This window comes from Ranitomeya variabilis, chromosome 5 (assembly GCF_051348905.1).
Source record: "Ranitomeya variabilis isolate aRanVar5 chromosome 5, aRanVar5.hap1, whole genome shotgun sequence".
Classification (NCBI taxonomy): Eukaryota; Metazoa; Chordata; class Amphibia; order Anura; family Dendrobatidae; genus Ranitomeya; species Ranitomeya variabilis.
Genome location: NC_135236.1, coordinates 212,211,502 through 212,238,826, shown reverse-complemented (window position 1 = coordinate 212,238,826; position 27,325 = coordinate 212,211,502). Strand labels below are relative to the sequence as shown.

Here is a 27,325-nt window from a genome sequence, read left to right as displayed (position 1 = left end):
CTCCCAGTCACATGCTCGCGTGTTAACTAAGCTCACACTTGGTCGAGTTGCCGGTGTTGCAGTCATTAGTATTACTATACTACCTAGTTGAGTTGGACACCTTTTATGAAATTATAACGTGTGGTCAGACTCACTGGAAGATATCCAGCCACCAATATTTCTCACGGAAAGGTCTCTACGCGTGTCTGAGCTTCAAAGTGCACTGCACCATACACACGTAAAGCTGCAACTATGGACAGGAATAATAAATTAATTTATTGACACACTAGATGAATGTTTAGAGTTATAGTGATTTGCCACTGCCATTGTAACAGGTGGTAAATCCTCCACAAATGGCAGCAATGTCTGTTTCCACTACTAGGCGGTGGTTATCTGTCTCCTACACTTTCTCTACATCTCACCTCTACAAATAGCCAAAGCAGCAGAATAACCATGATTGTACTGTATTTAACATGATGGATCATATGTTTTATCTGCGGTTGTGCCAAGGCGACATTCTTTAGGAAACAGATGCAGCTGCTGAACAGTGTACTGTCAGAGAGGGTATTCAATATGGACAGTAGCTTTGTCCTACCCAAGCAGACTGGATATTCTCTGCATGTTCGGAAATCTTACGTTTGTTAAAATGTATCAATGATAGATCAATTCTGACTTTCATTCAGCTATAGCTGATGCCAAAGATGAGATCAGCTGTACCATCTGCCTGCCTGTACATTGTTTTCTACACTCGTCTGCTGTCACCAATGAGGATGTCCCATGCTCAAGTGGGCATATACTCCCTATCCATCATGTCATCTATACTTCACTGCTGCTGGTGGGGCCCCAGACCTCTTCTTGCCTTCCCTATGATATTTTTATACTGTGCTTCTTCAGTCACTGCTACTTCCACTGCACAGCCACTCCTGTCACACATCTCCAAGCTGTACACTGTGTTTTATAATGCTATACTGTACTGCTCTGCTGGGGCTTCAGTTGCTGGTCCTAAACAGCTAGATATCTTTTTTTTGCCTTACCAGTCATATTTTATTCCGTGCGGCTATTGCTACTGATGCTAAACACCCATCTCCTGCTCTTGTTCTCTGTTGTATAATTATACTGCGCTGCTGCTGGGAAGCATATATGCTTCATGATATACAAACATGAAATAGCTCCCAAAATAAGGATAATTTTTTATGACTTGATGACAAGCCTTTTCTTTTCCACGTTGAAAACAGTCAGCCTATTCCTGCATCCAAAAAAAGAGATAATTTTTAAGCAGCTTAATAAAAAGAATATGCAATTGTTTAATCATTTTTAAATACTGTATTGTTTACTTGTCTTGTCTACATAATTGTTTAATTAAAACTTGTATTTTTATAATTAAGCTTACAGTCTTTGATTTTTGGGACATCATACTCCATAGTTCTCTGTAGGATTTATTCTTACCATTGGTGGCAATCTGTTTTCCCTTAGATAGATTGAGGTCACTATGACATTTCTAAAGCTGTATTTGCATTAAGGTGCTAAAAAAGGGTTCAGTAAAGTTTAGAAGACCACAAAGTGTTACATATCTTTTCTGGGGAATTATAGGTTTAGCACCACTTGAGAATTTTTTTTGAAAAAAATAATCAAAGCTGGTGATTTGGAATTTCAAAAGATTTAATGATCTCTAGTTAGAGACTGTGCACTCTTCTCGACACTGTAGTCAATCAGAGAACACATAAACCAGCTTTGTAAGCCTAGTAGATGTAGGTAGTCTTCTGAAAAGTCTTGTAAAATATCTTCTCATTCCTTTCTTTTACAGAAATTTTGATGGTGCCATCATTTGTCAGTGATAATGGTGGCAGTCAGATGTTATCACAAGTTTATCTAGAATGGTCTCGGGTTTTGGCAGTATACTTTAGATGACTTTATGTGACCGAATAACAATAGAGTCTTGTCTAAGAGCTTCTTGTGTAACTAATAACATATTGCATTGATAGTTCTGTTTGAGAAAGTGACTGAGTTTGGCAAATATTGACCTGACATCTCTTCTGTAGATAAGAAGTTTCATAGATAAGAACTACAATTCGTTATTCTGTTCTAGATAGAATTATTTAATGTCTTTACAATAGCTACACTTCATTTTTGTGATATTATTGATATGCTCTGTTTTTTTTTAGAGATACCACTAAAGGTAAACTTGACTCTTCAGGAAATGTTTGACAGACATAAATCAATGTCCGAAGGAATCATAGATCACCTATGTAGCCCCAACAATGGTGTGGCCTTTGCCACGGTCACAGCATCCCTCTACATTCCCAGCCTTGATAAACTGGTGTGTGGCTGTGAAGATGGTAACATTGTCATTACATTTGCACTGCATGCTGCCAGAGCAAGGCTTCTCCAAGACCATCCACTATTAAGAGGTAATAATGATGACACTACGACAATAAAGAAAATACAATGGAAGAAATCATGTGCATGTAAAATACCAGTATAATCTCTGCAAATGATCATGATAAATACTTTAAAGGAAACCTGTCTAATGAGTCATGCTGTCTTAACTACAGGAAGTATATGTAAGATACACTCCCTATTGCAACCAGCTTTTAAACATTGTTTTTTGTATAGGGAGAGACCTATCAATCTAACTGAACTGGATGGGAAGAAGCCATCATGGACTCACCTGACAAGACTCCTTTAAAATACATTATTAGGAGTAATAAATCCAATGTTTTAGTATCCTATAAATATACATATTTTCTTCTATTAATTTCAAATAGTTTTCAAGATATCTGCTTGCTGTCATTCATTGTTATCTTCCAAGTGATAAACATGTGCATGTGTACCGGTCATATAATCAACACAGAGATGCAGGAAAGATCATACACTCCCTGACAGAAGTTATGTCGCTTATCCATGTTATGTAAATAAAAGCTTATAACCTGACGTTAAATTCATCCATTGGTTGTATAAATTATTCTTTTGAAAGCTGAAGCCCTCCGAAATGTGGTTTAGGTAAAGAAAATAAATTGGCATCAATGCAGAACTATTAATCAGTTAATGGACACAGAATGGTCAGATTTTGGCAAGACAAAAGTTTTGTCGCCCACAGAAATTAATGTGATATTCAAACAAATAATTAACTTAAAATACAAATATATGTTGCATAACATTGGTGAATGAAGTTGTGGTGCTATTAGAGTCATATTTAATATTTTGTGTGACTTCCATGAGCTTGAAGGACTGCATCCATGCTGTTCAACAATGATTCATACAATTTATTAATGAAGTAATCAGGAATAGCAAAGAATGCAGTCTTACATGCCTCTCAGAGTTCATCTAGATTCTTTGGTTTTTGTCTTCCAAGCTTCCTCTTTCATCCTACCCCAAACATGCTCAATGATGTTCATGTCTGGTGACTGGGCTGGCCAGTCCTTGAGCACCTTGATCTTTTTAGCTTGGAGGAACTTTGTTGTAGACATGGATGTATGAGCTGGAGCACCATCCTGCTGCAGAATTTTACCCCTTTTATGATTTGGAATATAAGAGGTAGCTAATACTTCTTGATATTTTAGGCTACTGATATTGCCTTCCACCTTGCAAATGTTTCTCACACCCCCTGAATGTAACCCCAGACCATGATCTTTCCACCACCAAATTTAACGGTTTTCTGGGTGTATTTTGGACCCATACGGGCTCCAGTAGGTCCCCTGCAGTATTTGGGGCAGCTGTGGTGAAATCCACTTTTCCAGCGTCCATCTGTTTAGCAGGCTGTGGGACTTTGCAAATGCCACATGGTTTTTTATTTGACTTTTGTTTAGTGCTGGCTTCTGGGCATTGATTCAACCATGGAGGCCATTTCGAGACAGAATCCTACAAACTGTTCTAGTTGACACAGGGACTTGAGGTGACCAGGCCTGTTGGAGCTCTGCTGCAGTGGAAGAGGGGCTTGCTTTGGATTTTCTAACCAACAAACATTCCTCCTGAGCAGTTGTATTGTGGGGTGTGCTGGACCTTGGCTTGTCAAACACATCCCCAGTCTCTTCAAATCTTTTTTTTAATTCTTTGTACTTGATGCTGAGACACATTAAAGGTGTCAGCCACCTCTGCAGCAGATCTGGTCTTCAGCCTCTTGATAATTCAGGCTTTGGTTGCAGGGTGGATTTTTGGCATGTTATCAGAGCTCAAGTTGCAGTTCAAGTTAAGATCCGGGGTGCTGGGCTTCTTTTTATACACACACACTAATTAACCAATCATTCACTGAGCACAGGTGAGGATGTAAACTAGGATTGGGTGCATTATATGACCAGGTGACATAACTTTTGTCTTGCCAAAAACTGACCATTCTGTGTCCATTAACTGATCAATATTTCTGCATTGATGCCAATTTATTTTCTTAACCTAAACCACATTTCAGAGGGTTTCCACTTTCAAAAGAATAATTTATACAACCAATGGATGAATTTAACGTCAGATTATAAGCTTTTATTTACATAACATGGATAAGCGACATAACTTCTGTCAGGGAGTGTAGCTATAGTGGAGATATCAGATCTCCTTGGTGATCTTTACATGATCCACACAGATCATTTTTCATTGGACGTACGCATTGAAGATTCATGATGCATGACTGCAAGCAGAGATCTTGAAAATGGTAAAAGATTTGATGCAGGAAAAATATCAATTACTTTACCAAAGTAATACCTCCTTCTGTAATATGCTTTATAACTGATCCCACTTTAACAAGTGTACATATGAAACCTAAATCAATCCATTGCTCTTGCCATTAGAGCAGCCACTTGGGTGGTATAGGTCATAGGATTTCGCATGAGTCCATACACTGCTCTGTGTATTCACTCATGGAGGAGCTGTGAATTTCAGAGCAGTATTTTGAATGATAGGCCTTAGTCTAAGGACCTTGACCACTGTTGATTGTCAGCACTCTAATATATATATATATATATATATATATATATATATATATATATATATATATATATTCATTCAATGAAATAATTATTCTTTAAAGAGGATCTTTTACAAGTTTCATCAAGCTAAATTGACCTGAATATGGGATAGTGGGTGCAGAGCGGATTAAATGTTGTTTTTTTTAATTATTATTTCTTATTTCCATTACTGAAATATTGGCTTGTAAAGTTCAGATACTAATTTCTACTGAAACAAAGGAGACATTAGCAAAGATTTGTCTCAGGAGGCATAGACGTTTCGGGAAAAAAAAAACAACCCCCCAAGGAATGTCAGACCCGACTTTGTATGTGTTAGACATATAATGGTAGATAGCTCTGCTTACTAATCTTACTACCGCCAACCACACTGATTACAAACAAGAGAACAATAGTAGGGCAGAGCTGTGTGTGATTATAAGGCTATGTGCACACGTAGGAAAAGAGGTTCAGAATTTTCTGCACAAAATCCGCATCTCCTGGCAGAATCCGCAGCTGCAGATTTGCCGCGGTTTTTAAGTGGATTTTGTGCAGTTTTTTATGCGGAATTGATGCGGATTTTGTGCTGATTTTCTGCGGTTTTTGCCACTGGGGATTTTTATCATGGAGGGGTGCAGAAACGCTGCAGATCCGCACAAAAGAAGTGACATCCAATTCTTTGAAATCTGCAGCAATTCCGCACTGATTTTTCCCCACCATCTGCACAGCTTTTTTTAAATCCCATTGAATAACATTGTACTGTACATCGCAGTGCGGATCTGCAGCGTTTCTGCGTGGAAAAATCCGCTGTGGATCCACAGCAAATCTGCATCGTGTGCACATAGCCTAAACATCCTCTGCCTCTGCAGCTCTCATACCATGGCACTGTCAGTGTGGTGTAAGGATGAGTAGAGAAGTGCTGTGGGATGAGAGCTGCAGATGCAGAAGGCATTTGTACGTACACAGAGCACGTAGCTCTGTTCTACTCCCTTCCCTGATTGTCCTCATAGTAAATGCCGGTGGTAAGATCAGTGAGGAGAGCAGTGTTGTGCGTCATCATTAAATGTTTCACACACAGAGAAAGATGTACGGTATATGACATTTTCTGGGGCATGTTCTTATTTAAATCCCCAGAAAATGAATCTCTGTTATTACAGCCTTGTTTATAGAGGAAATTACAATTTAAATTTTACAACTTGACAACTATCACAACAGCTAGAAACTTGTCTCCAGAAGAAAAATCCAATCTGCAATCAGAAATAGGACATGTGTGATTGACATCTCCCTCAACCATCAGTCGACCGGCTCCCGCATACAGATTAGACTTTCAGCCAAACCGGTCGATATCGGAGGGTTCAGCTAAAATTAGTTTAATGTATATGGGGCCTTCAGTCACAGAAAATTGCACGATTTTACGTTTTGTATAATGCATAAGATTTTTCTTAGTGCACTGTGACTAGTGTATTTTACATCATGTTATCCAACATGACCCTTGCCTGTTGACCAATGGAATATATCCAAATGAATAACAACAGTCATATTTTTTGCAGTTTACCATATCACAATCTTCAATTAATCTTAAAGGGGTTGTCCACTACTTAGACAACCACTTTTTTTAATGCCCTAGTAAAATAAGAAAAACTTGATCTCTCTGGTGCTGTTCCAGTGATGTCTGCACAGGTGAATGAGTTGAGTATAAGTTTTTCTTATTTTACTTGATATTTAAGAAGGGTCTGTCCAAGTAGTAGAGAACCCCTTTAACATGTGTTTGTACACTGTTTTCTCTGTACCTTAACTAATTGAGTATTTTTTAAATAATTATTTGCCTCACATTTTTCATTGCATATAGGTTCCCTGCCACATAAGATATTTGAAGGCCATGACAGCAGTGTGACAAGTCTACTTTACCCTCATGGACGATCAGAGAAATATGATCCAAGTTGGCTCATTTCTGGGGATAAGAATTCATCTATAATTTGGAGGGATGTGTTCACGGGGGAAATATTTCACAAGTTTGTGCTGCAGTCTGGTACAATCCTGAAGTTGCTAGTCTCACCAAATGATTGCAAAGTAAGAAGAAGGTTTTAGTTTAAGCTTCTATACCGTACATTTGCTAAAATTTGCCAATATAGAGATTGTCTTATAAACTCCATTAATCATGTTTCCACAGAATAGGTGATAAAATTATGGTCTATCCAGCATGATTCCAATCCTTCACAAGAATAGGGCTCTAAAATTCACCAGTGAGAATCAAATGCACCTAGCATGTGTCCACTGATCCATTCAGTTCTAATGGAGTATTGATCACACATGTACACTACTGTTTCAGTATACTCAAAGCCGTGAATTAAGTGGCAGTCAGACATCACCACTCCATACACACAGAGAACTATGGGACCTCTGTCTTGTGATCGGTTTAATTCCATTGACCAGATTCTCAACAATCGTACATTTACTACCTATCCTATATATAAGAACTAAATCTTGTTTTGGGACAATCCTTCAATTAAAGGGACAGTCCAGAACTAAAATATTGATGACGAATATTTTGGAAAGGTCATAAATATCAGATCTTGAGAATTTGACATTTGGCACCAGTGTCAGATTGGAGTGGCTAGGGCCTACCTGTAACATTGACCTTGGGGCCCACTGTTCTGCTATAAGTGGGGGGAATTCTGCATAAGGACCCACTGGGGGATTCCCTTGTTCCCCCGTGGGCCAGTCAAAGCCTACTTGGTACCGTTGAATGTGCACTGGAAGTAAATGAGAGCTGAGCTGGGTGTTAGACTCCAATGATCTGATATTGATGACCTTTTGTACAAATAACTTATCCATAATGTATATCTTGGAACCCTTTTAAGACAATCTATTATTATTTTGTGATAACTCATCAGTAATTTTAAACCCATCCGCAAGACTGTATAATTTCTGGAGATCCCATCACAAGGCTCATCATTGAGAAGAATGTGGATCCTGTCCTCTCCATTTACGAGTGCTAATCAAACTATTTCTATGGTTTATGTGACTAATGGAGATAGTTTAGCGTGGTAATCAGCTCTCTGTGTAACCCCAGAGTTAGACACTTAAGGCACATTTAAACTGGCTAATAATTCTTCAAATTCTAAGGTTAAAGAATCTTCGTTCATGATAACTTGGTAAATTGAGTGAATTGAGCGACTGAAAAATGTGTCCAAAAATGTGTTTGAAATCATTTAGGCGAGTGAAAACATTCTCATTAATGTTTTTAAATTGTGCTATGTAAATGGAGATTGTTCACTCGTTCAACAATTAGATGTGCAAAAAAGAGAAATGGAAATTCAAGTTGTAAATGGGTATGGCTTTCAGTAATTGGTTGATTGTATTACGGGGTAATTGATCTATAGCGGTTGGATTGTTAAAACGAGCAAATAATTGTGTCATATTGCTCATCATTATTATCGCAAATGCCACCGCATTTGAATTAAATTTGTTTTGTACAGCATTGATGGAAATGTTTTTACAATGCTGTGTTTGAGATGAATAGTATCTCTTATGGGATTTGAACGTTGAACACACCTACACTTCAGATTATGTCTGTGTGATCACAGCATACGATGTTCGATGTTGCGATGAAACAATCGCTTATTAATTATTTCATTTCCTATTCTCGTCCTATGTAAAAACTTGTTTGACATTGTTCATTAGTTGTGAGTTGTGATCACATCATTCACCATTTAAAGGGAACCTGTCGGCTTCCCCAGGCCCACAAAACTGCCACCATGATATTTCGCGATCCTTTTATATACTTCCTAATCAGCTCCTTTTTATTCCTTATAGACTTTTAAATATGCCTAAAGCCCGTCTTATAACTGTGGTTGCAATATGCTAAATACTGGGTGAATTGTTTTCCCCGAACTAATCGGCTCACTAATCATGTTACATGAAGGGTTCAATAAACACATTTTAGGGGTTCTGGGAAGACTGAGGAAGCTGACAGATTGCCTTTAAAAGATTATCTGCTCTTAAAAATGAATCATATTCTGTGGACAGATGTTATGTTGTGTTTCTGGTAACACCGACCAAGTCCCTTTAAACAGGCAGATAATAGGGTAGGCTATCATTGCTGACCATTGGATTGTGTAAACATGACGGCCAATCATAGAACAAATGACCAGGTACACATTTTTTTTATTGCATCTTTTATACAGACACTTTTGTGTTTAAAAGGCAACTGCAATACTCTGGCCAAAAGGGAAGCATTCATCAGAGAATGTGGTGATGTGCCTGTATTAACAGTCCAGAAGGCTTAGCACTGTACTTAAAGGGTATTCCTTATGAATGCCAAAGAGCTACTATAACTTTAACTATAGTAAAAAAAACTGGAATAATTTTTTAACTTTTCCTAGAATTTTCATTTATCTGAGAGCACTACTGCAACATATAGATAAAACCCCAAAGAGTTAAACTGGAAATTAAGCTCTGCTTCATCCGTTTCTATATTTCAGACACGTGTCAACTTCAGTAAAGCGATATTCTGTTTTAATTATTGATTGATGCACTTTTGTTTTGGTACAGTTAAAAATAATTTAAAAAGACAGCTTTAGGTCAGCTAAACTTGACATTTAAAAAAATGCCTGACCTTTTGAATAAAATACATAGAACTTTGACAGACAGTCAGCATGCAACACAAAAGTCTCCATCCAGCAGTGGGAAAAAATCTACAATATGCACCATTATGTCAAAGGAAACTGTGCTGATGCCTCCACCCAATCAACTAAATACATAATTGTGATATTAATACATGTGCACCATAAATAAAATTGGCATACGACATTGTGCATGTGTTAGACAAATGGGTGTTGTATTTTGGAAATAAATTTTAGTTTCAATGTGTAATAAGTAAAAGCATCAACTCACAGACATGACACAGATTTGTATTAGTATTATACGCATTACGGTGTATACCAAAATGACAAGGTAGATGAGGATTTCCAGTTCTTATATTTTGATGATCCTGGTGTCATGTTGTCATGTTAACACATAACCTAATGTTATAATACTAATTTAATAAAGAATTTTATATTTGGAGTCTTTGATATAAATCATAAGAATTACGATTAATAAGCCCTTCCATGAAGGTTGATTTTTTGTTACTAAACCTGTGTATGTGTGTATGTAGTGTACTTTCAGTGTATTACTATACTTACCCACAGCCGCTGTCTCTGGTATCCAGCATCCATCTGGTCCTCTTCTCAGGCACATCACCACTCTTCAGACTCTATGCTTTATTTGTGAACCCTAAGTCTCTTTTAGAATGAAAGCCTTTAAAGCCTTGTTCTGACATTTCATATTCTTACAATGTAAAAGTCACTGCCAAGTTATGCAGAGCACAGCGTGACCCGGAGAGTCTTAAGAGTGACATCACTCAGTAGAGGAGAAGAACGGCACTGGATACCGGAGAAGGTAGCCGAGTATATAGACATAGACAGACTACAGTACATACACATATACGCAGGTGTAGTAAAAAATAACTTAGATTAGATATTAGATAAAGTCAGCGAAGCCTGTATACAATAGAGCAGAGGGTGTACATTGGTGCTTGAAACTTTGTAAACGCTTCAATATTTTCCATATTTTGCTTAAATTTGTAGCAAAACTATAGCAGTTTTTCAAGTAAGTCTTAAAAGTAGATAAAGTGAACCAAATCAAATGAATGAGTTGCAAATATTCTACTTTGTCAATTTTTAAATGAGTGAAATGATCCAATATCACATTTCTGCGAGTTGCAAAAGTATGTGACCCTTTGCTTTCAGTACCTGGTGTAGCAATAACTAATACATCTAATGTTTCCCGTAATTGCTGATTAGTCCTGCATATCAGTTCAGAGGACGTTTCGCTCAATCTTTCCTACGAAATGTCCCTGACATCTTTTCAAGCTACATTTTCTCTGAAATGCAGCCAGGCTCTGATTCATGCTGTCTGTGGAGTGAGCAGCATGAATCTAATGACGGGTTCCTTTTAAGCCCAACAAGTCACCAAGGTATCTAAGTAGTAAGTAATGCAATGAATTACTCTACAACGCTCTACTGAAATGAAGTCTTTTAGATAACTGATGATGAGATGCTTATGCTCTGTCATTTTTTTTCTCTTTTCCGTCGACAGGTAAAACTGTTCCAGAGCATATACTGCATATGTAGTGATAATTCAGTGGCACTTCTCAACCTTCAGGAGAGAGCTTGCTTTTTCCATGCTAGGAAACATCTATTTCCAGTAAAGTCTCTGAAATGGCATTCGGTGGAAGAAGTCTTAGTGGTTGGCTGTGAAGATGGCTCCATATATGTATGGGAGATTGAATCAGGTAGTATTCTACTTTAATGGTATATCCTAAGGTAATAGAATAAACAAGAATGTTGCGCTCGGGGCACAGATTTTTAACACAAAATCCATTATTTCCACACTGTCTATTTCGTTCTACAGCAGTTTAAGATCACTTTTCAGTGTACAATAAAATATTATATAGTGGTATGATGTTAGCCAGAAATATATATGTAAATACTTTCATGACAAAAGAATTCTAGGAGTGATACCTTTATTAACAAGCAAGAAAAATTATGGAACCTTCATGGTGAAAATTTACAAATGAATGAGTGAGACAAGAGAACTACAAGGGATTTGTACATGGGCGGATGGAGTGATGCATCCTAGGGATAATCCAAAGTAGCTTACTTTATTTTATTTTTTGTCTTACATTATTTTGTTTTATTACTTTGGCTTTTCTTTTTTATGCATCACCTTATCCACGCCTTGTACGATTGTCTTGTTATGATATATTTCAAAATGTTCTGCTCTCGTCTGAGTTATTCATTTCTAAACTTGCCTGATGAAAGGACTTCTGTGCTCCTAAAGAACTTGTAAATATAAATTTTCTGGTTAGCTGAAAAAGGTATCACTCCTGAAACACATCTTTTCTGGCTTAAAAATATTTACATAAGTTATAGATAAAGCTTTTTCTCAGACAAATTAAGCTTAAAAAGGCATAAAACAGCACATAGAACATTGGATTGCTTTTATAACATAGCTAGAAGTAATGCATGTGCAAATATTTTAACTAATAGTTTTAACTAATAATGAGGCTGTCTCCTACAATATGTATGTCATCACAATAATACCATGGGATACAAAATACCTAAACTTGAATACAGGGCTCGTTGCTGCAATCACAGTTGCTGCAACATGTGTAGAGTGGAATTTCACTCTGTCGGCACATCACATATCAACCTGTTAACTGACATGGACAAAGACCTCTGTATCAATGCAAGTTCATGAACTGAGGGGTGTGAACGGCAGAATTAAGCACGTAGCTTAGGTGCTTTGTGGAGCAGCTCACCCAGGCCAGGATAGAGAAAACGCTGTACCACCATGTTGAGGATGTGAGCCATGCAAGGCATGTGTGTGAGCTTGCCTCGGCATAGGGCTGCCACCAGGTTAGCACCGTTATCAGACATGGCCTTCCCTGGATGCTGGTTCAGCGGAGACAGCCATTGATCAAGCTCAGCCTGGAGAGCTGTTCCCAACTCTTCAGCTGTATGACTCCGATCTCCAAGGCATATCAATTTTAACACTGTCTGATTGTGGTGAGCTCTGGCTATGCAGTACAAAGGTGATAGTGATTCGCTCTGACTGTTGGAACATGTGTCTCATTAAGGCAGAGGTTGAGGGTGCAGGTGGAGGCCCTAGAGGAGATAGAGGAGGAGGTAGAAGCAGTGGAGGAAGTGTTAAATGTAGAGGTTTGTCCTGCAAGCCTTGGGGATTCCAAGACTTGTGGAGCAGTGTCTGCCCCCACAGCCACCAGAGGCAGTTGTCCAAGTGTCTGTGGTAAAATGCACCCTGGCAGACATAGATTTAGTCAAGGAACGAGTGATATTGTCTGTGACATGCTGGTGTAGCACAGCCACAACTTTCTTAGAAAAGTAATGGCGACTGGGAAATTGTTACTGGGGGACTGTGACAGCCATCAGCTTTCAGAAACCATCTGTATCTACCAGCCAGAAAGGCAGCCTCCGCAACATGCAGGCAATATAGCCTGATGTCAGTTCCCGGGCAGCGCGCACTGCACATGCCTGAGAACTGTTAGCACAGCGCAGGTGCCGGGCATGTAATAGCAACACAGAAGGCGGTGCACAGACGCAAGTGGGGGATGATGGATGGCTGGGAGGTGGCTGAAACAGAGGGAAACAGCATACCTCTTGGACTCAATACAGGCATGGGGCGCAAATTATAAAAGGCAATATTTCAGTGTTACTAGGGATCAGAAACATAAGAGTCACCTTCACAGAATGCAGCCTTAGTGCTGCTGAAGGTGGCTCTTTTACTTAAAAATGCCCTGGGTGGTGACAATTTCCCTTTAAGAAATGAAAATTAACATGAATAGTTGATATCAATATAAGGTCTAGAAGACCAAGCAAAATTTCAAGCAGGGACCATCCTCAAAGGCGATATACTCCAGTACCAGAATCACAGACCCTCCATCCATGTAAGTGCTTTCTGTAACTATCTCACTAAAAGCCTCTTTACAAGGAATAGTGTATCCTTTCTCTATGCACTGGCTACTATAGGCTTTGGGCATACTTAGCCACACTAGCACTTCTGGTACTGGAATGTATCGTCTTTGAGGGTGGTCCCTGCTTGGAATGTAGTTACCTTGGATATTTTGAAAGTAAATGTATTTTAATGATGTTTAAATAAATTGTATTTTATTTTGGCACTTTGTACTGTAGTCTCTTCCTATGATGTAGGTACTAAGCATGCTTAGCAAACTAAGCAAACTAAGCAAACTTTAGCAAAAGTCCATTTGTAATTTTTAAAATGTTAAAGATTAATATGTACAGTTGCGCTCAAAAGTTTACATACCCTGGCAAAATTTCTGCTTTCTTGGCTTTTTTCAGACATATTATTACTAGTGTTGAGCATTCCGATACCGCAAGTATCGGGTATCGGCCGATACTTGCGGGTATTGGAATTCCGATACCGAGATCCGATACTTTTGTGGTATCGGGAATCGGTATCGGGATTAATATCAATGTGTAAAATGAAGAATTAAAATAAAAAATAGGGATATACTCACCTCTCCGGCGGCTCCTGGACTTTACCGCCGTAACCGGGAGCCGTTGTACCTAAGAATGCGCGCTTGAAGGGCCTTAGATGAGGTCACTGCGCTCTGATTGGTCAGTAGCGGTCGCGTGACCGCTACGCGACCAATCACAAAGCAGTGACGTCACCTAAGGTCTTTCAAGCGCTTGAAATACCTTAGAAGACGTCACTGCTTTGTGATTGGTCGCGTAGCGGTCACGCGACCGCTACGCGACCAATCAGAAGCTGCGGACGTCTTCTAAGGTATTTCAAGCGCTTGAAAGACCTTAGGTGACGTCACTGCTTTGTGATTGGTCGCGTAGCGGTCACGCGACTGCTACGGACCAATCAGAGCGCAGTGACCTCATCTAAGGCCCTTCAAGCGCGCATTCTTAGGTACAACGGCTCCCGGTTACGACAGTAAAGTCCAGGCTGCGTCGGAGGGTGAGTATATCCCTATTTTTTATTTTAATTCTTTATTTTACACATTGATATGGATCCCAGGGCCTGAAGGAGAGTTTCCTCTCCTTCAGACCCTGGGAACCATACAGGATACCGTCCGATACTTGGTGTCCCATTGACTTGTATTGGTATCGGGTATCGGTATCGGATTAGATCCGATACTTTGCCGGTATCGGCCGATACTTTCCGATACCGATACTTTCAAGTATCGGACGGTATCGCTCAACACTAATTATTACTATTATTATTATTTATTTATTTATATAGCACCATTAATTCCATGGTGCTGTACATGAGAAGGGGTTACATATAAAGTTATAGATATCGTTTACAGTAAACAAATTTACGCTGACAGACTGGTTCAGAGGGGAGAGGACCTTTGCGGACTTACATTCTATGGGATAATGGAGAAGAGACAGTATGTCGGGGGTGCAGCAGCTCTCGTGGTGAGGAGGCAGCAGCTCAGGTGGTTGGTGAGGTGGTAGAATGGTTATTGCAGGCTGTAAGCTTTCCTGAAGAGATGGGTTTTCAGGCTCTGTCTGAAGGATCTGAGGATGGTGGATAATCGGACGTTTTGAGGCATGGAATTCCAGAGGATGGGGGATATTTGGGGGAAATCTTGGAGGTGCTTGTGTAAGGAACGAATAAGTGTGGAGGAGAGTAGGAGGTCTGGTGAGGATCGAAGATTATGTGAGGGAAGATATTGGGAGATTAGTTCAGAGATATAGGGAGGGGACAGCTTGTGGATGGCTTTGTAGGTCAGTGCTATTGACATCCTTTTTTCTTGGTTCTGTATTGTAAAGGGACAGACTGCAATTAAATTGTAAAAATCCTGAAGTCTTCTAATACATTGGTATTATATATACAGTTATCCCCAAAAAATGAACTGAAGTATAAATTATATAAAATGAGATTGTCAGCTCACCTCCTCCAGGCTGCACGTATCCACTGGGTGAAGGTTGATATGCATCAAACAGTGAATGATAGCACCAAAACTTTTTCTCCACTCATGGATAGTGGTTTGGTAAAGTCATTTATTGTCAAACTACTGTGTTTTCTCTTTTTTAATCATAATGACAACTCAAAACTTCCAAATGACCCTGATCAAAAGTTCACATACCCCATTTCTTAATCCTCTGTGTTGCCCCCTCTAACATTGAAGACAGCTTGAAGTCTTTTTTGGTAGTTGTGGATGAGGTTCTTTATTTTCTCAGATGGTGAAGCTGATCACTCTTCTTAACAAAAAGGCTCCAGTTCCTGTAAATTCCTGGGCTGTCTAGCATGAACTGCACGCTTGAGATCTCCCCAGAGTGGCTCAATGATATTGAGGTCAGGAGGCTGACATGGCCTCTCCAGAACTTTAACTTTGTTCTGCTGTGGCCAATGACAGGTCGACTTAGCCTTGTGTTTTGGATCCTTGTCTTGTTGGAAAGTCCAAGCACGTCCCATGCGTAGTTTCTGGGCTGATGAGTGCAAATTTGCTTCCAGTATTTGCTGATACCATGCTGCATTCATCTTTTCTTCAAATTTGACCATGTTTCCTGTGCCTTTGTAGCACACACATCACCAAAACATCAGCGATCCACCTCTGTGCTTTACAGTAGGAATGATGTTCCTATCATCATAGGCCTTGTTGACCTCTCTCCAAATGTAAAATTTATGGTTGTGGCCAAAAAGTTCAATTTTGGTCTCATGACTCCAAATTACCTTGTTCCAGAAGTTTTGAGGCTTGTCTCTGTGCTGTTTTGCATATTGTAGGCAAGATAATTTGTGGCATTTGAGCAGTAATGGCTTTCTTCTGGCGACTCGACCATGCCGCCCATTTTTCTTCAAGTGCCTCCTTATTGTGCATCTTGAAACAGCCACAATGCTAGTTTTCAAAGAGTCCTGCATTTGAGCTGATGTTATTTGTGGGTTTTTCTTTACATCCTGAACAATTTTCCTGGCAGTTGTGGACAAAATTTTTGTTGGTCTGTCTGACCGTGGTCTTGTTTTTACAGAGTCCCTGATTTGAATGCTACTGATTGGCATTATCAATTCCTTGGATATCTTTTTGTATCACTTTCCTGTTTTATACAGTTCAACTACCTTTTCCCATAGATCCGTTAATAATTCTTTTGCTTTCCTCATGACTCAGAATCCAGACATGTCAGTGGCTGGATGAAAGATACAAGAGTCTGTCTGGATCCCAGAAACTCAATCAGCTTTTATGCACACACACTGATTACAAGCAAACAGGTCACAGGTGAGGATGTTACCATTAGGAGCTATTCAAACGAAAAACAACATTTTCAGTCTCTCCTGCCAATACCTCTAAGGGGAGCCTATCAGGATTACACTCTGATCCTAATTTGGCGACCCCTATGAAAGGTGTCTCAACATTTTCAGGTTCTACGCCCAACACAGCACATAAGCACATTCTCTGCTGCTTCCACTGCAGCTCCTGCTGCTGCAGAACCTCTTGCTGCAACTGCAGCTCCTGCTGCTGCAGAACCTTTTGCTGCAACTGCAGCTCCTCTGCAACACAGACTTCATGGACCCGCCGATCCACAGTAAATCTTCGTAACCCCACTGAGTTACCGCCAGAAGTCTTCAATCTTCATGACCCCTCTGAGCCACAGCAAGCTATCTTGAAAAAATCTTTCCAGCAGATTTGCACAACGCTATGCAGCACACTTTGGGGTATGCCTCAGTTCACACTGCCCGCATTCTTTCAACCATATGTAATGCTGCAGTAGCATCGTACACAGTGAAGAGGCAGTGACCCAAAAAGTTCAAACACAAAAGTCCCTTTAATATGTTACTTCACACCTAAAGGTGCATAGCATTTTATAGTACATGTCATCAAAGTTCAATACACACAGTTGCATCTCATCTCAGTGCCCGTTTCATAGCACTACACATCATATGGCTTTTAGATTGCAGTCCCTAAACACGCCAGACTTCTCCTTGTCCTGTATCCGTGGGGAGACTGTTATGATCCCAATGGCAGAGGATCTCAGAGATTTAAGCAAAGTCTGCAAAACATAAATACCAGCTCATAGGGAAGTGGTAACTAGGCTGACCGTATATCTGATCCTAGCACAACCAACTAACAGTAGCCGGGGAACGTACCTACGTTGATTCTAGACGTCTTGCGCCAGCCGGAGAACTAACTAACCCTGTCAGGGAAAATAAGACCTCTCTTGCCTCAAGAAGAAAGACCCCAAAGTTATAGTACAAGCCCCCAACAAATAATAACGGTGAGGTAAGAAGAAAAGACAAATGTAAGAATGAACTAGATTTTAGCAAAGAGAGGCCCACTGACTAATAGCAGAAGATAGTAAGATGACTTATACGGTCAGCAAAAAACCCTGCAAAATATCCACGCTGAATATCCAAGAACCCCCGAACTGACTAACGGTGAGGGGGGAGAATATCAGCCCCCTAGAGCTTCCAGCGAAATCAGGAATCACATATTGTACAAGCTGGACAAAAATAAGAACAATGCAAATAAACAAAAATAAGAAAGCAGGACTTAGCTTATCTTGCAAGGAACCAGGACCTGAAGACAGGAACAAACAGAAATGAACTGATTACAACGATGCCAGGCACTGGACTGAGAATCCAGGAAGTTTAAATAGCAACACCCCAGGCCTAACGAACCAGGTGAGAACCAACCTGGGGAAAGACAATCCAAGTGCCAACCACTAGTGACCACAAGAGGGAGCCAAGAAGTATAGTTCACAACAGTACCCCCCCTTTAAGGAGGGGTCACCAAACCCTCACCAAGACCACCAGGGCGATCAGGATGAGCAGCGTGGAAGGCACGAACCAAATCGGCCGCATGAACATCAGAAGCGACCACCCAGGAATTATCCTCCTGACCATAGCCCTTCCATTTGACCAGATACTGAAGCCTCCGTCTAGAGAGACGAGAATCCAAGATCTTCTCCACCACGTACTCCAACTCGCCCTCAACCAACACCGGAGCAGGAGGCTCAACAGCAGGAACCACAGGCACAACGTACCGCCGCAACAAAGACCTATGGAACACGTTGTGAATGGCAAACGACACCGGAAGATCCAAACGAAATGATACTGGATTAAGAACTTCCAAAATTTTATAAGGACCAATAAAGCGAGGCTTAAACTTAGGAGAGGAAACCTTCAGAGGGACATACCGAGAAGACAACCAAACCAACTCCCCCACACGAAGTCGGGGACCCACACCGCGGCGGCGGTTGGCAAAACGCTGAGCCTTCTCCTGTGACAACTTCAAGTTGTCCACCACATGATTCCAAATCCGCTGCAACCTATCCACCACGGAATCCACCCCAGGACAGTCAGAAGGCTCAACATGACCCGAGGAAAAACGAGGATGAAAACCAGAGTTGCAGAAAAATGGCGAAACCAAAGTAGCGGAACTAGCCCGATTATTAAGGGCAAACTCAGCCAATGGCAAGAAGGTCACCCAATCATCCTGGTCCGCAGAAACAAAACATCTCAAATAAGCCTCCAGTGTCTGATTAGTTCGCTCCATTTGGCCATTAGTCTGAGGATGAAAGGCAGATGAAAACGACAAATCAATGCCCATTTTAGCACAAAAAGATCGCCAGAATCTGGACACAAACTGGGATCTTCTGTCGGACACGATATTCTCAGGAATGCCGTGTAAACGAACCACATTCTGAAAAAACAAAGGAACCAGATCGGAAGAGGAAGGCAACTTAGGCAAGGGCACCAAATGGACCATCTTGGAAAAATGATCACACACCACCCAGATGACAGACATTCCTTGAGACACCGGAAGATCAGAAATGAAATCCATGGAAATGTGTGTCCAAGGCCACTTCGGGACGGGCAAGGGCAAAAGCAACCCGCTAGCACGAGAACAACAAGGCTTAGCCCGAGCACAAGTCCCACAGGACTGCACAAATGACCGCACATCCAGTGACAAGGAAGGCCACCAAAAGGACCTGGCCACCAAATCTCGGGTACCAAAAATCCCCGGATGCCCTGCCAACACCGAGGAATGAACCTCGGAAACAACTCTGCTGGTCCATCTATCAGGAACAAACAGTCTGTCGGGTGGACAAGAGTCAGGTCTACCAGCCTGAAATCTCTGCAACACACGTCGCAAATCAGGAGATATGGCCGACACGATTACTCCCTCTTTAAGAATACCAGCTGGCTCTGAGACTCCAGGAGAGTCAGGCACAAAGCTCCTTGAAAGAGCATCAGCCTTCACATTCTTCGACCCAGGCAGGTATGAGACCACAAAGTCAAAACGAGAGAAAAACAATGACCAACGAGCCTGTCTAGGATTCAGGCGCTTAGCAGACTCGAGATACATCAGATTTTTGTGATCAGTCAAGACCACCACACGATGCTTAGCACCCTCAAGCCAATGACGCCACTCTTCAAATGCCCACTTCATGGCCAACAACTCCCGATTACCAACATCATAGTTCCGCTCAGCAGGCGAAAACTTCCTAGAGAAAAAAGCACATGGTCTCATCACAGAGCAACCAGAGCCTCTCTGCGACAAAACAGCCCAAGCACCGATCTCAGAAGCATCCACTTCAACCTGAAAGGGAAGTGAGACATCAGGCTGGCACAAAACAGGCGCCGAAGTAAACCGGCGCTTCAGCTCCTGGAAGGCCTCCACGGCTGCAGGAGCCCAATTAGCCACATCAGAACCTTTCTTGGTCATATCGGTCAAAGGTTTAACAACACTAGAAAAATTAGCGATAAAACGACGGTAGAAATTAGCAAACCCCAAGAACTTCTGAAGACTCTTAACAGACGTGGGCTGAGTCCAATCATGAATAGCTCGGACCTTAACTGGGTCCATCTCCACAGCAGAAGGGGAGAAAATAAAACCCAAAAAGGAAACCTTCTGCACTCCAAAGAGACACTTTGAGCCCTTCACAAACAAAGCATTATCTCGCAAAACCTGAAACACCATCCTGACCTGCTTTACATGAGAATCCCAATCATCAGAAAAAAACAGAATATCATCCAGATAAACAATCATAAATTTATCTAGATACTTCCGGAAGATATCATGCATAAAGGACTGAAACACTGAAGGAGCATTAGAGAGCCCAAAGGGCGTCACCAAGTACTCGAAATGACCTTCAGGCGTATTAAATGCAGTTTTCCATTCATCTCCCTGCCTAATGCGCACAAGGTTGTACGCACCATGAAGATCTATCTTGGTGAACCACTTGGCACCCTTAATCCGAGCAAACAAGTCCGACAATAGTGGCAAAGGATACTGAAATTTAACAGTGATTTTATTCAGAAGCCGATAGTCTATACAAGGTCTCAAAGACCCGTCTTTCTTGGCCACAAAAAAAGAATCCCGCACCAAGAGGGGAAGAGGATGGACGAATATGCCCCTTCTCCAAAGACTCCTTGACATAAGAACGCATTGCGGCATGCTCGGGTACAGACAAATTAAATATTCGTCCCTTAGGAAATTTACTACCAGGAATCAAATCTATAGCGCAGTCACAGTCCCTATGAGGAGGAAGAGCACTGGACCTGGACTCACTGAATACATCCTGATAGTCACACAAATACTCAGGAACTTCTGAAGGAGTAGAGGAAACAATAGACACCGGCGGAGAATCGCAATGAATTCCCTGACAACCCCAACTCGACACAGACATAGCCTTCCAATCCAAAACTGGATTATGGGTCTGTAACCATGGCAGACCTAAAACGACCAAATCATTCATTTTATGCAGAACAAGAAAACGAATCACCTCCCGATGTTCAGGAGTCATGCACATGGTCACTTGTGTCCAATACTGCGGTTTATTTTCCGCCAGTGGCGTAGCATCAATTCCTCTAAGAGGAATAGGAATTTTTAAAGGCTCCAGGACAAAACCACAGCGCTTCGCAAACGACAAGTCCATAAGACTCAGGGCAGCACCTGAATCCACAAACGCCATAACAGGGTAGGAAGACAATGAGCAAATTAAGGTCACAGACAAAATAAATTTAGGCTGCAAATTACCAGTGGTGACAGGACTGACAACCTTTGTTAGGCATTTAGAGCATGCTGATATAACATGTGTAGAATCACCACAGTAAAAACACAGCCCATTCTGACGTCTATGATTTTGTCGTTCAGTTCTAGTCAGGATTCTATCACATTGCATTGAGACAGGTGTCTGTTCAGACAACACCGCCAGAGGATTAGCGGATTTGCGCTCCCGCAAACGCCGATCAATCTGAATAGCCAGCACCATAGAATCATTCAGGCTTGTAGAAATGGAGAAACCCACCATCACATTTTTAATAGCTTCAGAAAGGCCATTTCTGAAATTTGCGGCCAGAGCACACTCATTCCATTGAGTAAGCACGGACCATTTCCAAAATTTTTGGCAGTACACTTCAGCTTCATCTTGGCCCTGAGAGATAGCCAGTAAAGCTTTTTCTGCCTGAATTTCCAGATTAGGCTCCTCATAAAGCAATCCGAGCACCAGAAAAAACGCATCAATATTTGCCAATGCCGGATCTCCTGGCGCCAACGAGAAAGCCCAATCCTGAGGGTCGCCACGCAAGAAGGAGATAACAATTTTAACTTGCTGAGCTGAATCTCCAGACGAACGAGGTTTCAAAGATAGAAACAATTTACAATTATTCCTAAAATTCCTGAATTTAAATCGATCTCCTGAGAACAGCTCAGGAATAGGTATCTTAGGCTCTGACATAGGACTGCTAACAACAAAATCCTGAATGCCCTGCACTCGTGCAGCAAGCTGATCCACACTAGTAATCAAGGTCTGAACATTCATGTCTGCAGCAAAGCTTCAAGCCACTCAGAGAAAAAGGGGAAGGAAGAAAGGAAAAAAAACAAAAAAAAAAACTCAGAACTTCTTTTCTTTTAATCCCGCTTCTGCAATGCATTAACTATTCACTAGGCCTGGCATACTGTTATGATCCCAATGGCAGAGGATCTCAGAGATTTCAGCAAAGTCTGCAAAACATAAATACCAGCTCATAGGGAAGTGGTAACTAGGCTGACCGTATATCTGATCCTAGCACAACCAACTAACAGTAGCCGGGGAACGTACCTACGTTGATTCTAGACGTCTTGCGCCAGCCGGAGAACTAACTAACCCTGTCAGGGAAAATAAGACCTCTCTTGCCTCAAGAAGAAAGACCCCAAAGTTATAGTACAAGCCCCCAACAAATAATAACGGTGAGGTAAGAAGAAAAGACAAACGTAAGAATGAACTAGATTTTAGCAAAGAGAGGCCCACTGACTAATAGCAGAAGATAGTAAGATGACTTATACGGTCAGCAAAAAACCCTGCAAAATATCCACGCTGAATATCCAAGAACCCCCGAACCGACTAACGGTGAGGGGGGAGAATATCAGCCCCCTAGAGCTTCCAGCGAAATCAGGAATCACATATTGTACAAGCTGGACAAAAATAAGAACAATGCAAATAAACAAAAATAAGAAAGCAGGACTTAGCTTATCTTGCAAGGAACCAGGACCTGAAGACAGGAGCAAACAGAAATGAACTGATTACAACGATGCCAGGCACTGGACTGAGAATCCAGGAAGTTTAAATAGCAACACCCCAGGCCTAACGAACCAGGTGAGAACCAACCTGGGGAAAGACAATCCAAGTGCCAACCACTAGTGACCACAAGAGGGAGCCAAGAAGTATAGTTCACAACAGGAGACCGCATGCCATATTACAGTCTCCAAACGCAGCTTCACATATTGCAGACACTACACACGCCAGTCCTCCTCTGACTAGTTCCCGTGGGTGTCCTGCATTGCTGAATCACAGACTCTTTACTCACACAGCCCAGGATATCCTCCGGATAGCAGCCGGGCATCATATCGACATGTTTACTATCATACATGCCAGTCCTCTTTCGGGCACAAGACATTCACCTCCGGTTCACCTCCAGGCACAGGACTGTCCACATCCGAGACCAGTTACCATGGATGACTTGCATCGCTGTGTATGCTGCGGGTGCTAGGCTATTCAGATGCCATAGCTGCTGGCTCCGCTGGCCTGTGCTGCTTCACACACAGAGCCAGCACTCTGCAGGCCTCTGCTCTGCACAACAGCACACACCAGACTGACACTGATGTTGCACCTGACACACCAATACACCTTACTGCAGAGTTTTTAACAAACAAACCTGTGGCTTTCAGCCACATGGAAAACCTGGACCGAAAATCCATAACTGCCATGCACACCTTTGGACTTCATACATCTCCATGCACAACCTGGGGAGAACACACATCGACCCCTACCTGTGACACGAGTCACTGGCTCAGTGGATAGCACTGCAGCCTTGCAGCGCTGGAGTCCATGGTTCAAATCCCATGAAGGACAACATCTGCAAAGAGTTTGTATGTTATCCCCCTGTATGTGTGGGTTTCCTCCGGGTACTCCGGTTTCCTCCCACATTCCAAAGACATACTGATAGGGAATTTAGATTGTGAGCCCCATTGGGGACAGCGGTGATAATGTGTGCAAAAACTGTAAAGCACTGCGGAATAGGTTAGCGCTATATAAAGATTATTATATATATATATATATATATATATATATATATATATACAGTATATTTATATATATAATATAATTTTTATATACAAAGGAAATGTGTTATATTTAACTTTAGGTCTTTTGGAGATCATTTAATCTTCTCCATGGGTGCTCAAACTTTTACATGCCACTGTGTATGGCCACTGACTTTTACAACAAATCCTACATAAGTCAATATTATAAGTGAATATAGCAAACTTGGTATTATATATTATCAAACAAATACACTTCTTTCTCCACTAGTGACCCTCTGCCCCATACATCTGTCAAGTCTGTGTGTAAGCATACTGCTGTAACTCCTGCTACAGTTGCTAGGAAGTACTGCACTAATAACATGGTTTCTGCTAGATGACCGCAGTATGAGCTAGTTTAGATATTAAGGTACCTTCACACTCACCAACTTTACAACGAGAACGACAACGATCCGTGACGTTGCAGCATCCTGGATAGCGATCTCGTGTTTGACACGCAGCAGTGATCTGGATCCCGCTGTGATATCGCTGTTTGGAGCTAGAAGTCCAGAACTTTATTTGGTCATCAGGTCGGCGTGTATCGTCGTGTTTGACAGCAAAAGCAACGATGTCAGCAATGTTTTACATGGAGCTAACGACCTGTGAGAACGATAAGTGAGTCGCTGTTACGTCACTGGATCGCTCCAGCATCGTTCTGGAGCTGCTGTGTTTGACGTCTCTACAGCGACCTAAACAGCGACGCTGCAGCGATCGGCTCGTTGTCTATATCGCTGCAGCGTCGCTGAGTGTGACGGTACCTTTAGATTGCTGAGACTGATTGTCCCTTGTGTTACATTTTGCTGCAGTGAGCTGGTGTGTAATTGGCTCTCTGCTAGGAGCCATGGTTGGGGCTCTCTTCTATATACCACTCAGCAGACTGTCTCTAGCTGCCAACTATTTAATTAGTTCAAGTAGAGCTGTGTTCTGTTTTGTCTGTCCTGTTGTCTGATCTCGGCTTGTATTTTGGCCACCCACTTGTGTTCTGATTTTGTCCATGACTTCCTGGTTTCGACCTCTTTTGCCTCTTTTTTGCTCCTCCAGATGGCAAGACCAGATCCCTGTACATTAGTAAAAAGGTGAAGGTTGGAGTCTCTTTGTAATTGCTAGACTGAGTTGCTTGTGCCAAGTGCATCCGAGGTACCATTTTGAGACTCTGGCCTCTGACAGACGTGACAATATCCAGAACTCATCATTTACTCTGAAAACAACTAACATCCATCTTGCTGAAGAAAGGCAAGAAAAACTGCCAGCTTACTGAAGTAACAGTTTAAAGCTACTAATTAAATTTTTTGAAAAGGAGGGGTGATGAGTACAGTGAGAAAACAAGCCGAATTCACCGACAGTAGAAATGTTAGAATTGCACAGCAGCAGTCAGCCATGGCCCATGGATGAGGTATCAGGGTCTAGGCCAGCATTTAGAGCTTTGAATTGAAGTTTATATTAAGAGGAGGTGGGTGAGGGACCAGTGAAAGCCTGCTGTGCTGGGAGCCCTGATACCTCGTGCAACAGCTCAAACTGCTTTTCTTCTCAGCCACACTGAGGTGGCACAAATATCAGCTTCATAGACTAGAATTGTTAAGCTATGAGTCAGAGCTCATCTGTGATTTTTTTTTCTCAGCTGAAATCTGACTGAGAAAAAAAATTGCAGCATGCTGCGATTGTCCTCGTATTTTGGACGAGACTCGCCAATGCAAGTCAATGGGTGCGAGAAAATTTTTTTACGGCACTCAGTCAGCTGCTCAGTGTCTCTGCAGGATGGCAGCCTGTATTGTTGTATCATGCAACAATTCAGGCTGCCTTCTAGATGTAGCAGAGCTAGACATGTGGCTCGACAATTGGATTATTATGTTCTCATCGGCGAGGTGAGGATTAGGTTGCTTTACTATTTTATTTTTGTTACATGGGACATATGCTTCAGTGGAATTGGTGATGACGTGATTATCGTTTAATTTAGATTCATTAAAAGAGTCTGTGTCATTCTTTCAATTAAATGACTTTATTTAGGGTGTGTGTGTTTTTTTTTGTACAATATCACTATGGGGTTAGTAATGGGTGCATCTCATAGACCATCTCCATTACTAATCTCTGAGCTTTTAATCACCTGACAATACAAAGGTGACATCAACCCCCCAACTATCACCCCACTTGCCACCGCACTAGGGCAAGTGGGAAGAGCGAGGCTAAGTGCCAGATTTGGCTCATTCCATGGATGTGCCTTTTCTGGGGCAGCTGAGAGCTGATGGTTGTTAGACTGGTATGTAGCCAATATCCATGGCCACTTCCTAGCCTATTAATATCAGCCTGTTGCTGTTTGCCTAGTCTTTGCTGGTTATTAATTATAGGGGTCTGTATGTCATTTTTTGGGGGGTCCCCCATTTTAATAACCAGTAAAGGCTAAGTATACAGCTGTGAGCTGATATTAATAGCCTGGGAATCTCCATGGGTATTACCCTCTTCCCAGGCTATAAACATTAGCCTCCAGCCATCAGCTTTCCCTCTGCTAGTTATGAAAATCAAGCGAGAGCCCACGCCATTTTTTTCTGAAAAGTAATCATTTATTAAATATATGTACAGTAAGCTGCACATGCACTGCACTAATTATATATGTGACTGACATCCTTATATCTATCTATTCTATGTGTATATGTCTATTCTATCTATTCTATTCTAACCTGTTAAGCTGTGATTTTACTGTATGTGGCAGATGAATTGCCGGCTTTTCATCGATTTGTTTATCTCCGCAGCTCCATCCAAAGCGCTGCAGGCTTTTGAACGTGCGATGATTCCGCATGTGTTCATTGAACCATGCCAAATCACCCCATCCTATACATTGGACTGTGATTTTTATCTTGCCGAGACTGAGCATTTAGAAAGACGTGCCGTATGTCCATTTACGCAGGGTTGCTGGAGGCGTCCCTGCACGCATAGTGGAGATGGGATTTCATAAAATCCCATCCACTATGCTGTAGCATCTGGCCGCTGTGAATTGGACCCTGCAGCTGTACCTAGCATCCAATCTGCAGAGAATGCTTACCGTGGAAACATACCCTTAGAGCTTTTCCTTTTTGGAAAGGAAATCATGAATGTGGTCAATGTAGATTTTGTAAGTAGTTGATTTGTGGGGAATATCTCAAATTGGGAATATCACCAATTACTGTTACATAACTAATGACATGGAAAAGCAATTATTTTGCCTGTAGTTTTTATTATATTAGAAAAAGATTCATTCTATGTTTAAAAGTTTTATTTAGCTCATAAG

At 41.4% G+C, this 27,325-nt stretch overlaps 1 protein-coding gene across 2 annotated transcripts in view; it reads left to right on the top strand.

Annotated features, from left to right (window-relative positions):
* Positions 1 to 27,325, top strand: part of WDR72 (WD repeat domain 72) — a 563,678-nt gene that overhangs the window by 194,124 nt on the left and 342,229 nt on the right. For both annotated transcript variants that reach the window (XM_077263771.1, XM_077263769.1), the window contains exons 12-14: positions 2,142 to 2,387; positions 6,757 to 6,977; positions 11,049 to 11,244. In XM_077263771.1, the coding sequence (XP_077119886.1) occupies positions 2,142 to 2,387; positions 6,757 to 6,977; positions 11,049 to 11,244 (663 nt within the window). The remainder of the gene's footprint in view (positions 1 to 2,141; positions 2,388 to 6,756; positions 6,978 to 11,048; positions 11,245 to 27,325) is intronic.